The following is a 16,378-nucleotide window of genomic DNA, read 5'->3' on the forward strand; positions in this document are numbered from 1 at the left end:
GGTATATGGGGAGACATCATATAACCAGTAATTATTTTTAATTTAATCTAATGTGTAAATATAATTGTTCATCCTCCAAAATGGATTTTATCCTTCCAACAATCTTTAACACAGTACTATGGTATTGATATTTTATGTAAGGTCACTGGACATGTAAAAAGAACTTTAGAGTCCTTAATAAAGTAATTTCACCTAAGAACAGTAACGAACACTAAAATCTGTTCCAATTTATTAAGGGGAACCCACAAGTCTGTATGATTTTATTGTTTCTTTAATGAGTTATCTAAAAGTAGAAACAATACTTAAAAATTATGACTTGTGTACAGGTATTATAAAGAATGTAGATCATCTAGAATACATAAAGAACTCTCAAAACTCAACAATTAAAATCAAACAATCCAATTAGAAAATGGGCAAAAGACATGAATATATTTCACCAAAGAGGATATACAGATGGGAAATAAACACACAAAAAGATGTTCAGGGTTTCCCTGGTGGCGCAGTGGTTGAGAGTCCGCCTGCCAATGCAGGGGACACAGGGGTCCGTGCCCTGGTCCGGGAAGATCCCACATGCCATGGAGCGGCTGGGCCTGTGAGCCATGTCTGCTGAGCCTGCGCTTCCGGAGCCTGTGCTCCGCAATGGGAGAGGCCACAACAGTGAGAGGCCCGTGTACAGCAAAAACAAAAACAAACAAACAAACAAAAGATGTTCAACATCATTAGCTATCAGGGAAATGCAAATAAAAACCATAATGAGGGCTTCCCTGGTGGCACAGTGGTTAAGAATCTGCCTGCCAATGCAGGGGACATGGGTTCGAGCCCTGGTCCGGGAAGATCCCACATGCCGCAGAGCAGTTAAGCCTGTGCACCACAACTACTGAGCCTGCGCTCTAGAGCCCGCAAGCCACAACTACTGAAGCCCGCATGCCTAGAGCCTGTGTTCCGCAGTAAGAGTAGCCCCCGCTCACTACAACTAAAGAAAGCCTGTGTGCAGCAACGAAGACCCAACACAGCCAAAAAAGAAAGTAAAATAAATAAATTAAAAACAAAAACCGGGGCTTCCCTGGTGGCGCAGTGGTTGAGAGTCCGCCTGCCGATGCAGGGGACATGGGTTCGTGCCCCGGTCCGGGAGGATCCCACATGCCGCGGAGCGCCTGGGCCCGTGAGCCATGGCCGCTGAGCCTGCGCGTCCGGAGCCTGTGCTCCGCAACGGGAGAGGCCACGACAGTGAGAGGCCCGCGTACCACCAAAAAAAAAAAAAAAAAAGGTTAAAACAAATAGTGAAAACACTAAATGATGGTGAGGAGGAAGAGAAACTGGATCACTCATACACTACTGGTGAGAATGTAAATAGTACAGTTACTCTGGAAATCAGCTTGGCAGTTTCTTATAAAAGTAAACATGCAGTACCATATGATTCAGCAATGGTACTCTTGGGCATTTATCCCAGAGAAATGAAAATTTATGTTCACACAAAACCTGTATATGAATGTTCACAGCACTTTTACTTCTAATAGCCAAAAGCTAGAATAAACCCAGATGTCCTTCAACAGGTGAATGGTTAAACAAACTGTGGTAGATACGTATCACGGAATACTACTTAGTAATAAAAAGGTATAAAATATTGATATACTCAATAACTTGGATGACTCTCCAGGGAATTTTAAATGGAAAAAACCCAATCCCAAAAGGCTATATATATATTGCATGATTCCACTTACGGACATTTTTGAAATGACAAAATTTTAGAAACAAAGGACAGGTTAGTAGTTGGCAAAAGTTGGAGGAGGAACTGCCAGGAAGAAGATGGGTGTGATATAAAAGGACCACAGAAGATATCCTTGTGGCATTAAAAGTGTTCAACATCTTGAGTGTGGTAGTGCACATACAAACCCACGCAGGCGATAAAAATGCAGAGAACTTAACATAGTACATACACACAAACAAGTACAAGTAAAACCAGGGACATCTGGAATATGTCCTTATAGAACTATAGAATTTTCTTTAAAAAAAAAATATGAAAAACATAAACTGGGACACCTGAATAAGATTGGTGGATTATACCAATGTCAATATCCTGGTTGTGATATTAGGTGTTTTTGCAAAACATTATCATTGCAAAATCAAGCAAAACATACATGGGATCTCTCTGTATTATTTCTAACAACTAACAACAGCATGTGAACTTAGTGATTTCAATAAAAATTTCAATAATAAAAAAATGGAGATCTACCTACATGCTCATATGAATGGATATCCTCAACGCATTAGGTATTCAAAAATATGTTTATCAGGCCATTCGTGTTACCAAAAGATAAAAAAGGTACATAAACACAAAGAAAATTCTAATAAAATATAAAGAATGAACATGAGTGACAACTGGGAATTCCCCGGTGGTCCAGTGGTTAGGACTCTGTGCTTTCACTGCAGAGGGCTGGGGTTCAATCCCTGGTCAGGGAACTGGGATCCCACAAACTGCACAGTGTGGGCCCCCCCGCCCAAAAAAAAAAGAGGGAGCATATGAAGGGTGACAGAAATAAAGTTCCTTTTTGTTTTAATGTTCCATTTTTCACTTTTACCATGAATTTATATTACTTTTCTAACTAAAACTATTCATAGCAATTTCTTCAAAAGGCTACATTTTGAGATCATTAAAAAAGTTTCAGAAATGATCATTCAGTGAAAATCAAACCCACCACCAGAAAAGAGGTGGTCTCTCCTGAAAACCAGGGGCTGGAAATGAAACATTTATATCCATGACAAAAGAAAACCGGCAAAAAGCAACAAGTAATAAAGTTAAACTACTTAATAGCTGGAGTGCAGAGAGATACTGACCCTATGGCCCAAATCAAATTCTCCTGATTACCAAACAAAAAAATGGATCAAATTCTCCTGATTATTAAACAAAAACAGAAAAAATACTTAATGCCTTTATCTTACCGATTAAGGAAGAACAGTTTAGAAGAATAGAGAAAAAAGCAAAAGTGCAAAGATACGTTTCTCAAAATTCACAACTAACTCTTCCAAATGTCCATTTGGCTCTTGGCATATAATAATAATAGGCATCACTTACTGAGCACCTACTTCAGAACTAGCACTGTGCTAGCTGCTTCAGATAAATTATCTTGTTGCATCCTTTCCAACGTGCTACACAGTATTCGCCCAATTTAGAGATGAGGAACTGGGCCTCAGAGAGATTAAAGGGACTTCTACTAAACAGGTAGCACAGTACATTCTCAAGGGATCTATCCAAGTTAAAACTATTATGACTTAATATCCTTAATTAAGAGATTAAATGTGAGAATGGAGAGAAAAATGAATGCTTGAGATACAGGGAGCACAAATTCAAAGCCCTTAGAAATTAAATGCATGAGGAGATAAAGTCAAAAAAATCACTGAAGTTTTGAAATTTGGTACATTGAGGATGAGCATTCACAGTCTACTCATCACCTTCCTACCTAAAATTTACTCCCATTCCCAACTTGTATCTCTGGAATAGCACCATTCATTCATTTTTTTTTTTTTTTTTGCGGTACGCGGGCCTCTCACTGCTGTGGCCTCTCCAGTTGCGGAGCACAGGCTCCGGACGCGCAGGCTCAGCAGCCATGGCTCACCGGCCCAGCCGCTTCGCGGCATGTGGGATCCTCCCGGACCAGGGCACAAACCCATGTCCCCTGCATCGGCAGGCGGGCCCCCAACCATTGCGCCACCAGGCAAGCCCCACCATTCATTCTTTTACTCCATAAATATATAAGTGTCTACTACAAAGAAGGCACCATGCTACACATTGTTAAGATGCAAAAAGATGAATCACATCAGGGAGACAAAGGCTAACAGTTCAGCCTGGCTGAACCCTGCCAGGATTCCCTGGGTGTAGCATATGAGATTTGGGAAAGTCGGGATGAGGTCCTACCAAAGAGGACACTGAATTTGGGCTTATTTGTTAGGCAAATGGGGAGAGGAGTGAGGCACTGAAGATAAAGCTTTAACCAGAGACCTAGTTTTCTCATTTTGGAGGTCAGAGGTAATTTTGTCTGTCTCTCCAGACAGACTGGAGAGAAAAACTATATGAAGACCAGTAATAAAGACATCATAGTAGAATGGAAATAGCATAAAAATTCAACCCTACAGCATGGAATACAAGGCCTATATTTACACTTTATCTCCTGACAACCCCACTCCTCTCAGATTCCTATCAAAGAATTTCCTGCCACTTGCATATGCTATTCCTTCTTACTTACTGGCATGTCTCTGCTCAAATTATATATAACCCTCTATGAAGTTCTTCCAGATTACTCCAGGCATGCCTTCCTCCACACTCCCATAGTACCTATAACACCTATCAGACCACGTGGCATTCTGTTATTGTCATTGTTTACACTTGTTTTCCACAGTAAAGTTCCTTAAAAGCAAGTCTACGTCTTTCCCTTTTTTAATACTAGCAGTGCATAGCACAGAGGAGGCAGTCAAATGTATTATGAATCATATAAATAAGTGACTCCAAGGTTTCCAGCCTCGAGAAGAAATGGAGGATGATGCCATCATTAAGACAGAAGGAAAAGCATGTTTGGCAATAAAAGAGATAGGGTCAAAAGTAAGTAAGTATGGGGACTTCCCTGGTGGCTCAGTGGTTAAGAATCCGTCTGCCAATGCAGGGCACATGGGTTCGAGCCCTGGTCCAGGAAGATCCCACGTGCCACGAAGCAACTAAGCCCCTGCGCCACAACTACTCATCCTGCACTCTAGAGCCCGCATGCCACAACTACTGAAGCCCCCACACCCAGAGCCCGTGCTCCACAACAAGAGAAGCCACCGCAACGAGAAGCCCACGCACCGCAACAAAGAGGAGCTCCTGATCGCCACAACTGGAGAAAGCCCACGCGCAGCAAAGAAGCCCCAACGTAGCCAAATAAATAGATAAATAAACAAATAAAAATAAAAAAGCAATGTCAATAATTTTTTTAAAAGCTTTAAGAAAAAAGTGAGTATGATACAGATGGAAGAGAAACTCGGGTGGCAGTTTGAGTTTCTTGGTCTGAAGCTCAGAAGTCAGATTGAGAGAGTTTTCACACAGTAGAGAAGCAGTAAAGTGAATCAATGAAAGCGGATGAGGCTGCAGAGAATGAAGGAAAGAGGAAGAAAAGAGAACAAGCAGTCATAAAAGGAGTCGTGGTCAAAATGCTGCACATCTAGTAGGATAAGTATGGAGGTGTCATTTGTGACTCTGAAAAGAACAGTTTCAACAGAGTACAGAAGCCAATTCAGGGCTTCCCTGGTAGCGCAGTGGTTGAGAGTCCGCCTGCCGATGCAGGGGACACGGGTTCGTGCCCCGGTCCGGGAAGATCCCACGTGCCGCGGAGCAGCTGGGCCCGTGAGCCATGGCCGCTGAGCCTGCGCGTCCGGAGCCTGTGCTCCGCAACGGGAGAGGGCCACAACAGTGAGAGGCCTACGTACAGCAAAAAAAAAAAAAAAAAAGAAGCCAATTCACAGAGCTTAAGGAGACATAAACAAAGTAGACAACTTTTTCAAGAAATTCACCAGTAAAGAGGAAAGATAATCGGAGAGGTTACAGGATAAAGGAAGATTCCTTTAGAATAGGAAGATGTCATTCTGTTTTTAGGCAGAAAAAGTGATGCAGTGAAGGTTGAGAATAAAGATCCCAGAGGGAAAGAGGAAAGAGTAATGAATAAAACCAGGGCCTCCAGCAAGGACAGAGTCAGATAAGGAGCAGAAACTGAGACGTGTGGAGACAGAAAAGCAGGGAGTAGAGAACTGCTGGGATGATGAGAAGGGAAGAGGAGAAAACCCCTGAGGAATCATTTTTGTCTCAGGCACCAACATGACAAGCCGTGGACATCGTCTGCACTTATCTCTTTCCTTCATTCCTTAAATCCAGGCTCCAATTTTGCCTCCAATCCAGGCAACCCTAAAAGGGCTGCCAATTTTCCCTTCTCTGAAATAATCTTTTGGACTTACCCCCTTTCTTTCTACTACTGACTCTGATCAATTCTAATTTTTAATTACTACTGCAACAGACTCCTACATCCTAACATTGCCTCTACTCTCTACTAGCCAAAGTTTTCCAAACACAGATTTCACTGAATCACTTCTCAGCTGAAATTGCTCACTGGATCCCAGTTCCTATCACATCAATACCAAATGCCACAGTCTGGATTTCTAGGCCTTATTACCTGAGGACACCCATCCTACCCAACCTTCTGAAAATACTATGTTCAATTTAGTTCTCTTTATCCAAAGTACCCTTCTAAACCTAACCAAACCTAACCCAGTCAAGACTAATTCAAGTCCCACCTCTTCCTTGAAGCTCTAAGTTTCATTCATCTCTCCACTGATCTCCTTAACCATGTAAACATCCATAGCACAGAACTTAGTACACGGAGTGGTTTTTAAGTATTTTCTGGATCTCCAAGATTGTACCGGGTGGATATTGTTACAACACCAAGATACCTTTTTTTTTTTTGGCCGCACCACGCAGCATGCGGGATCTCAGTTCCCCAACCAGGGATCAAACCCATGCCCCCTACAGTGGAAGCTCGGATTCTTAACCACTGGACCGCCAGGGAAGTCCCAAGATATCTATTTTTAAGTGGCCAAGAAAAAGTCTCTATACAAACATCCATCCCATGTACGATACAGTGTCTGTCACTACCTAATGAAGCACTAACTAGTATTACATTGCAAGTCAATTACAAGGTAAAATTGCAAACAAATCTGGCAAAAAGATGCTGTGTTCCTTAAAGTCAATGTAAATAATAAAGAAGAATCACCCCAATTACAGGCAAGGAAAAGTTGATCTAGGTCAACCAGTAAACAAGTGACAACTGATAAGGATACAGGACAGGAGCTTCAAAGTGTGATATGAACATCAAAGGGTTAAGAAATGTTAGTGAATGACACAGTGGAGAGAGGATAGAACAAGACTGGCAAAATATCAGTGATTCTTTTTTATTGCAGGGGGAGGGGAGTAGCTGCACCTCGCGGGATGTGTAACTTCCTCAACCAGGGATCGAACCTGTACCCCCTGCAGCGGAAGCGCGGAGTCTTAACCACTGATCCACCAGGGAAGTCCCAATATCAGTAATTCTTGAAGCTAAGTGAGGAGCACATGGAAATTCAACTATTTTCTCTTTTTCGGTATACACCTGAAATTTTCCATAATGGATATTCTTAAAACAAAAACCTCAGTAAAACGGATTAAGTCCTTAAATATTTTTAAAAATTTATCCTCCTTATGATCATAATGAGAAAATGAAGCAAAATAAAGTATGCCATCTCCTATGGTACAATTTTGCTGGACAAAATTTTTAAAAATCTATTTGATTCTTGCCTTATTATAACAAATAGTTGCCATCATAATAAAAAAAATTTTTTTTTAGTATTTATTTATTTGGCTGCACCAGGTCTTAAGTTGCGGCATGTGGGATCTTCGTTGCCGTGTGCGGGCTCTTAGTTGCAGCATGTGGGATCTAGTCAGGGATCAAACCCAGGCTCCCTGCATTGGGAGCACGGAGTCTTAGCCACTGGACCACCTGGGAAGTCCCATAATCAAAATTTTGATAAAGGTTTAAAACTTACTTTTAAGGACTTCCCTGGTGGCGCAGTGGTTGGGAATCTGCCTACCAATGCAGGGGACACGGGTTCCAGCCCTGGTCCACGAAGATACCACATGCTGTGGAGAAACTAAGCCCATGCACCACAACTGAGCCTGCGCTCTAGAGCCCACGAGCTAGAGCCCACGAGCCACAACTACTGAGTCCATGTGCCACAACTACTGAAGCTCACGTGCCTAGAGCCTGTGCTCCGCAACGAGAAGCCACCGCAATAAGCCCGCACACCGCAAGAATAGTCCCCACTCACAGCAACTAGAGAAAGCCCGCGCGCAGCAACGAAGACCCAAGGCAGCCAAAAATAAATAAATAAAAAATAATATTTAAAAGATATATATGTGTGTCTTTTCAAAAATAAATAAATCTTACTTTTATAATTCTTAATTTTACTTTTCAATATAAAATCCTAAATGAACCTTTTTCTCCTTATTTACTTATGAAATTTTAGTCCTCATTTTGAGTGTATTCATTTTTAGCAGTCTTTAGATAAAGAGGATCACTAATATAAAATGTATGTCAGACCATCCTGGAGGCTGGCTACATCCTAAGAACTTTGAGGATCCCCAAATTCATGAATACCACCATAGCATAAATTAACTCTATTCATATTTATCTCCATAAAATATCTAAGTGAGGAAGAGTAGCAAACAAACAACTGCTGCAATAAGCCTAGTGAGAAAACCATGAGTCACTTCAGGCCCAGGCAAGAGTGTCAGAGACCTTCAAAAGTCACTAAAGAAAACCAAGAGTACTCAGATAATTCTATGGTTTCAAGGGTTTCAGTCTTGTCTCCAATAACATCAAGTGCCTTGAAGGTTGATCTATGTCTTCTGTGACATCTGTTTTTACTACAAGGCTATGAAGACCCAATAAAATAATACAGACCGAAGCACTTAATAAACTGTAAGTTATTGACTGCTTTAACTTGGAGCTCTGGGGACCAACCTTCCTTGAAGATTTTTTCCAAGTATCTACAATGTACAAAGCACTGTACATTGTATATGTACATAGGCAGAAATTAGACAGTATCAACACAATTAAATATAAAAGCACCAGGTCAGGATTATTAACTGTAATGACAACCATTTCACATCACTGTACACAGAAAAAACTGAAGGACATGAAGGTAAACTGAAGAGGCTGCTCGTTTATGACAGGAGGCAAAAAGTCTGCTGATAGCTAGTTGTACAAACCAACTGGCAATATGATGCTGAACTATGTGTCTTTCCCTAATTCCAGACAGAGGGCTTAAAACCCTAATAACTACTCTTAATCTCGCCAGGAGAATCTCATTCTATCACAATATTACAGACAGAAAAAAACACAAATAGCATTTGCAAAAGATTTTCTAATTTCTAGCCCTGAACACAGGATCTAATACAGAGTAAGCACTCTGTACCTGCCACATCAACCAATCAACTGTGAATAGTCTCAAAACATCAAGTGTGTGGTTTATTGTTCAACTACATTTGCATTTTGAGATTGATTTCGCTTTAAATCCTCAGTTAAAAAATATCAAAGGCAAAAAATATATATATACACACATCAAAAGCGAAAATCAAAGCAATAGATTTCATCTACAACCGGAATGAAAGAATAAAGATGGGAATTCCCTGGCGGTCCAGTGATTAGGACTTGGCGCTTTCACTGCCGTGGCCCGGGTTCAGTCCCCAGTCCGGGAACTAAGCTCTCGCAAGCCACGAGCAGCAGAGCTGGGTGGGGGGGGCAAAAAAAAGAATAAAAAAACTTGCTTCTTCAAGTCCATAATCTTTAAGCAATTTAGATTTTCTACCTGAAAAAAGTTTTTCTACATTTATATAAGTTTGTTAACTCTCATTTTAGATGCATAACATACTTTCTACAGGCTCCAGTATTTTCAACTGTTTTTAATAGAACCTATACTCCACTGACATTTCTTTGATAGATTTATATTTGTATGCTTCTAGAGAAATATGTATCTCCACCTTCAGATCTAAGTTTTTTTATGTAGTTCAAAAGACAAAACTATATACATGTAAAATAAATTTCAACATGAACCCACGAAGAAGGATTTGTCTGAGCTGCCAATAGGCTGCCAATACAGCCTATCTACCCTGAAAAATACCTCGGACAATACAGACTCTAGATTACTACCAAAACAAATTTTTTAAATCTGCAACTGCAAGCTAAGAAATCAAGGAGTACTAAAGCATATTTAAGATATGAATCAACAGAAACAAAAGTGACACACCCACATTCTCACTCTAACTTTAAAGAACAGCAGGGCTATACAGTAAAATGAATGTTTAATGCACTCATAACTATCATCACACACCATAAAATTTTCTCTGATTAAATCTTTACATAGTATTTCAGCAGTATGTTGGGAGGAAATGGGATCCTCTTTGGTGACATTACAGGTGACCATGACAATGTGTCTGGACAGAAACAAAATCAGAATCAAATATTTAAAGCTGAAAGGAATCTTTTAACAATCAAGTTAAAACAATCAGATTTTAAAGGTGATTAAACTGAAGCTAAGAGAAGTCAACTGATCATTTAGCTAACTAGAAATAGTCAAAAAATTCTGCGTAAGATCAAACTTTTAAAAAAACTTTATCATTTACCACTATCTAACAATAGTATGTAGCACTAATGAGTAACTCAAATTACATTTTTTTCCATTTCTATACACATACACCCATACCACACACTTTTATACACTTCAAAATTTAAAACTTGGAAAGGTTTTAATGGTGGCAGGTACCTGAAGCATAGGATGCTGTACAACAGGTAGTTCAGGAAAATCAGCCCAATTTAAATTCTGACTGATGTCCAAGAAGGCCTTCTCATCTTAGCTACTCTGAATGTTTACCCCAAATGCACTTCAACCTGCAGCAAAAGTCACCCCATCAACTAAAAATATAAGCCATGCCTTACGCAGAAACAGGACTCCAGGTAATTAACTGGTTCACCTGTACTCATGATACCAGCAAGCCAAAGCCAGGCTCACTTAAAAAAGAAAAAGCTAAACAAATGTATACCTCCACCTTGAACATTTAAATCTGAACTCAATCAAATGCCCTTAAAGTTTAACTCTTAGCCAGTCCTCAATGGAGAGTTAATTGGTAAAAATCAAAAAAGAACCAAACTCATATAATAGAAGATGATTTTTTAAATCAAAGTAAAATTTCCCCAAAGAGCTTATCGTTAGCAATAGGCTTTCATCTGTGAACTGATAAACAACAAAAAACCAATTAGTTATAACTGGTTTTTATAGTTTCCCTTTAAGTTGCCTGTATATATACATTTATGTATATATTTAAGTTGTACCAAAAACTGCTTACAAATGGCAATTCCTGTGAAGTAGATGATGATGAAGTTCCAGGTAATTCTAGCATGTTTCCTAATGTACTGGTACTGGAGTCTGGATCATCCTGAAAAGATAAATTTATCGAGTTTAATTGCTCTTCTATGGTAATGGTTGTATCTCCTAGTGAAAGGGGGGCTGGGAGAAGGGCTGCTTTTTCATTGCTGCCGTCCACTTCATTTCTTTGCTTATTTTTCTGTGTTTCAGTTTGAGGAGCTAATGGCAAGAATGGCGATTTGACTGCACCGTGTCTACTGTCTGGTGTGCTGTCTTGTTCATTTCCCATGGCCACGTCTACACCATTCTCTGATTTAGGCTCATAATTGCAGGTGGCATTGGTCTGAGTTTCCTCAAAGATCTCCTCTATACTCTCATCCTCTGTGACTGGCTGTTCTGGGTCCATTTCAGAATCTACATCTGCATCGTCCACACAAGTAAAATTCTCAAAGTGCAGAAAGCCATTCTTGATAGTCTTTGTTACTTTTACCTGGAGTTCAGGGGAGTTATTACAAGAGGGTTCCTGTTTCATAGCAAGTGCTGTTGGACCACCAGGACTCAAGGAAGTGCAAACAACTGGCGACTGAGCTCTTGAATCACTTTTTTCAGGGTCTTGAAAGGATTCTGATCCATCAGCAGACCCATTTAAATACTCTACATTGATCATGGAGGCCAAATCCTGTAGTCTCCGCAGTGGAATGTAACAAGATGGAGAATCTTGTCCATAAGCATTTTGGGATGTTCCACTGGCAGTCGATAACTGCATAGTACACCCATTAAGTGGCTCAGAAAAATTGGATTGACCATTACCGAAAGGGCTGTCCTTGTCTTCAGGGGCATCTAAATTCACTGGATTGGAAAAGGGCAGCAGACAATTTCTTCTAGGTAGTTCACAGGTCTGATCCATCCTGGGCCAGCATCAACCTGGAATCCAAAAACACAGCAATTAATCTGAGTTAATAGGCCATTTGGCTCTTATCTTCAAAATGGCAGCCACTTCAAGAGGCCTAGTGGCCTCGAAGCCTAGTTCTACTGCACTTCCATGGGCGGAAAAAGTTCCCCAGCTGACGATGGAAAAATGGCCTCGGAGAGACTCCGCAAACTCCATCTTCCCGGAGATAGGCAGATCTTGCCACATGGAAACAGCCGTCCCTTTTTTCTGCACTGCAGACTGGTGGACAGTTGGGCTGATCTAAAATTAAAATCCCTTTGGCAGTAGAAATTTCCAAATCTCAAACAGCAATAGTCCTTCCATTCCCCCGCTGGGGGTCCTGTGGCCGGATCTCCCGAAGGGAGGGGGCTGTAGGGTTCGAGGGGGGCTCCGGGACGCTGCACAAAAAGGTTATCCCCCCCATCCTTTCTGGCTCGCTCGGGCGCAGCGGTCACAATAGCGCTGCACCCTGCGACCCAGCCGGCGCCGGAGCCTTTGCAGCGGCCGTGCTCTGGCCGCAGGCGAGTCGGCCGAAGCGGGTGCACCCCGAAGCTCGCCTTTCTGACTGCAGGCCTGCTCGGTCCACGGCTGCAGGGCCCAGAGGCTGGAACGCGGCAGGGGGAGAAACGGAGGCAGCCAGTGAAGCCGAGTCAGGGCAGCAGCAGCTGCTACAGCTTGACAAACATGGCTGCTGCCGACGCCGCCGCCGCCTGCCCGGGCCGCGCTCCTTCCCGCAGCGCCGGCAGCACCTCCTGGCCGAGCCGATCTCACTCATCAATATTCAGCAACAAGCAAAGTTTGCTGCAGGAGGGCAGCCGGCCCCGTGCCCCCCAGCCGGCTACCTGAAGGGAGGCGGAGGCCGAGGTGCGCGCGGGAGACCGGCGGGGCACTGGCCGCGCGGGGAGGAAGTTCGCGGCGTCCCGGCCGGCTAGGCCTGAGCCCGGCTGGTAGTGATGGAGGGGGAGGGGGCCTGCGGCTGCAACGCCGCCGGCCACCAACCCTGTGCCGCGCCCGGCCCTCCCCCGCGCCCCTCACCTCACGGCCACCACCATCTTCCCCGCCCGCCCGCCTCCCCCCTCCGCTCGCTCCTGCCCGCCGCCCACCCCAGCGCACTAGTTACCGTGCCCCGTGCCCCCTCCCGGGCCGGCTGGGGGGAGGGGGTGACCCTCATTACACTGGGGCGCGAGCGGAGCGGTGGGGAGAGCGCGGAGCCGCTCACCGCACCCCCCTCCCCCCGCGTCTCTCTTCAGGGTAGAAGGCAGCGAATGCGACCTGCCCCGGCCTATTCCGCCGCCGCCTCCTCCTCCTCACACCCCCACCGCGCGCGCCCCCGCGGCGGCGCGAGCGACCGAGCGCCTCGCGCCGGCCCGCGTGCGGCTGGGGCCCCGAGTGCGCGCGCACCCCTTCCCCCAAGGCGCGCGCTCCTTTGCCTCACTCTTCGGGGTTCAGGGCGGGTGAAGTCGGGCTCGCGAGCGCGCCGCCCAATCAGCGGAGCCGCCGCTGCCGCCCCCTCTCCTCCCCCTGCGCGCCAGCTCGCGGCCCGGGCCTACGGGCCGGCCCGACTGCCCGGGCGGGGCCTGAGGCGGGCTCCCCAGGGGCCTCGCGCGCCTCACCGGAGTGTCGGGGCCTGCGGGCGTCGTGGGTGGCACTCCGATCCCCTCACCTACCTCAGGGAGCTGCGCCGGCCCCGGGCTGCACACGGTTCCAGCACCCTACCGGTCTCGAGCCCCAGCCCCGGCGGCACCTGGCCGGGCTGAGGCCTGTCCGACCGCCCCGCCAGCCCCGCTCGGGCCCGCGTCAGTCCCGGCCTCCATCTTAGGTTACAGCCCTGGTTCCCCATCCACTGGGCACCTGCCCTCAGCCCGCTCCGCTCGGCCCGAGGCCAAGGCAACCCCCCTCCTACCGCGGGGCTCACCTGGGGGCTGGGGCTGGGGTCTTCGAGGCCTCAAACCCCGAGCAGGCGCGGCCGCAGGTGAACCCCCTGCCCGGCCGCACCCCAAGCCCACACCACCACCACTACAGACCAAGCTGAGCAGGAAACAAAATGGAGGCAGCAGCTCGGGTCTGCCTCCCCGAGCCAAGCCTGTACAGCCCCAGGGCTCCCTTCTGCCGCAGGCCCGACGCCCGCGAGGCAGGGGGCTGGCTCGTCCAGGCACCAAAGGCAGCCACCCTAGAGCAGCGCAGACAGGCCGGGGACTCGGCCCTGCGGTCCCCACAGCCCCTCACCCACCACCCCTTCCCTTCCCCCTCCCCCCCATTCCTCTCCCTCCCCCTGCCCGGCCGTGCGGGGTGAGCGGCTCCCGGGAGCTGGGTCGGGTCGGGTTACCGGCCCGGGCACTGCCCGCCCAGCCGTGGCCTCGGCAGGGGGGATGAGGCCGGGCGACCCCCGCGCTGAGCCCACCGCCCCCCCCCCCCGCACCCGAGCCGGGCAGCAGTCTGACAGCGCGCCCGCACCTCGGCCTGCCGCTGTGCGGCCCCCGCCCAGTGAGATCGAGTCCCCAGCCCGGGCACCGCGGGGACGAAGCTCCCTCACCACCCCCGGGCCCAGGGGTCCTCGCAGCCTCGGGCGGGGCGAGGGGAGTGCTGGGGGAGGGGTCCACTAATCAATCCCTGCACCGCCTCCCGCGCCTAGTCCGGGTCTGGGCCTGGCACTGGGACTTGGGCCGGGGGCGCGGGCGGGCGTCAGTAGATGAGTGCGCGCGGGGCAGTGGACGCGAGCTGGGGGCCCGGAGGGGTCGCGCTTCGCACCGCGGACGCTGCAGTTCTCTGCACCCAGGCAGATGGCCCTCTCGTGCCACCTCCGCCCGGCGCAGGCCGCCTGCTCAGCAACCCTGCTCCCCGGGGAGCGCGCGCCTCACCCCCGCGGGCTGAGCATCGGGACCCCGGCGGAACAGTGCTGGGAGGGCGGACCGCCGGGCTGGCCCCGCCAAGCCTGCTGGCCTAATCCCTGGCCTGGGGCGCTCTGCTCTCGGGCGCCAAGCACCTCGAGGCCTGCAACCAGTGCCCGGGGCCCCGTAACACCGGCCTAGCGCGGCTGCAGCGCGTCCAATCACAAAAGACAACGTGAAGGCAAGCGGGGGAACGCAAACAACCTGACCCCGCGACGCCGACCCCCCCCAGGTCCTTCCCCTAACCCGATCCAACTCCGACCCCCGCCCCAGGCTTGCTCCCCGACAAAAAGCTCACCTCGGGACCTATGTGGTCCCTAGAGTGCTAAACTCATCCTCGCTATTCAGAGAAAACCACAATCGACCGCCATAAAAATTCCGCCTCCTCCAGAAAGCCTTCTGTGATTAGAGTTAACTCCATCTCAAAGCTGAGGGCGGCGCCCTCGAGAGCCACGTGACTACCATTCCTCCCAGGGCTTAGTAAATGTGCATAATTATTGCCCCAGTGGAGTGTTTACCCGCCATCCTTCTATCTGTTAACCGTGAGACCACCTGGGAGAAAGGCCACTTTTGGCGTTGCTCTGCGCGGTTTTGGCTTTGGCGCGGAGCTCTCTAAATTTCATCCTTCGGCCTTCTCCAACCTTCACCCCAAAACTGGCCCCAGTTGGCTTGGAGCTCAGGATACCCTTAGCCTCCTGTCCTCCAAGGCCCACAGACCAGCCAAGGAGATACACAACAGGTCCTTACCACACCTAAGTGCTGGGATGCAGTTCCTGCCAAGAGAGCAGCAGGCTGTCTTGAAGGAAGGCGCCCCCTGGAACCAGAGTGATGAGGGGAGCACTGTGACCCCAGAGGGCCTCCTTCTGTTGAAGAGGTGAGGTACCCTGACTGTTCCCAGGTGCGAAATCAAGTTGACAGTGTTCTGTGTGCTAGGACCAGCCAGAGAAAAGCTGGGTCTACACCCCAGGGTACTGCCCTACAGGGACCTGCCCTTTGTTCTACTAAGGAGTGACTCCTGCTAATCCCTTCTAGGCAGTTCAGTGGGGGAGCTCTGACTGGTTCCTTCTTCACACCTAATAATTTGAGCCAATCATTTCTGACTGACAGTTACCCCCTGCCAGTTGCCCCAATTCATTAAGGTTACTCTCAACACTTTACTTTCCCACGACCATCCTGAGGGCCTGTGAGCTGCCACTGTATGGCCTTGAGCCAGTCGATTAACAGCCCCAGGCCTCAGTTTCCTCACCTATGGCTTCCAATGCACAGGGTGGCTGTGAGGATCCTGCAAGGTGAAAGTAAGTGTTAGGGGCTTATACAGACTAAGCACTTGATGAATGCTGAAATGTGTTTCACCGCTTCATTCAGTAACCATTTCCTGCATTCCAGGCAGTATTGCTGGGTGCTGGGTAAACAAAGGATGAGATGCCTGCCTTAGGAAGCCCCAGGCCTTAGGAAGAAACAGTTAAATAAAGGTGCTAAGGTGTAAAGAGGGGCTGGGACAGCGGTTCCCCCCAGGGCTGACCTCTACACATCCCTGCCATATAGGAACCCTGCTCTCCAACCTCCCAGGCCCCACGGAATAGGA

The 16,378-nt window shown here is 47.4% G+C and overlaps 1 protein-coding gene across 3 annotated transcripts in view; it reads right to left on the reverse strand.

The window, feature by feature from the left end:
* Positions 1–13,889, reverse strand: part of NSD1 (nuclear receptor binding SET domain protein 1) — a 133,244-nt gene extending 119,355 nt beyond the window's left edge. The window contains exons 1-2 of one of the 3 annotated variants that reach the window (XM_082837264.1): positions 13,821–13,889; positions 10,955–11,898 (exon numbers count right to left, since the gene is read on the reverse strand). In XM_082837264.1, coding sequence (XP_082693390.1) covers positions 10,955–11,881 — 927 coding nt within the window. In that variant the 5' untranslated portion in view covers positions 11,882–11,898; positions 13,821–13,889. Of the gene's footprint in view, positions 1–10,954; positions 12,301–13,025; positions 13,195–13,820 lie in introns of those variants that run through there. The other 2 variants (XM_082837263.1, XM_082837265.1) reach the window with 2 other exon arrangements.
* Between the last annotated feature and the right edge of the window lie 2,489 nt (positions 13,890–16,378).

Source organism: Leucopleurus acutus, assembly GCF_964270905.1.
Source record: "Leucopleurus acutus genome assembly, chromosome: 3".
Classification (NCBI taxonomy): domain Eukaryota; kingdom Metazoa; phylum Chordata; class Mammalia; order Artiodactyla; family Delphinidae; genus Leucopleurus; species Leucopleurus acutus.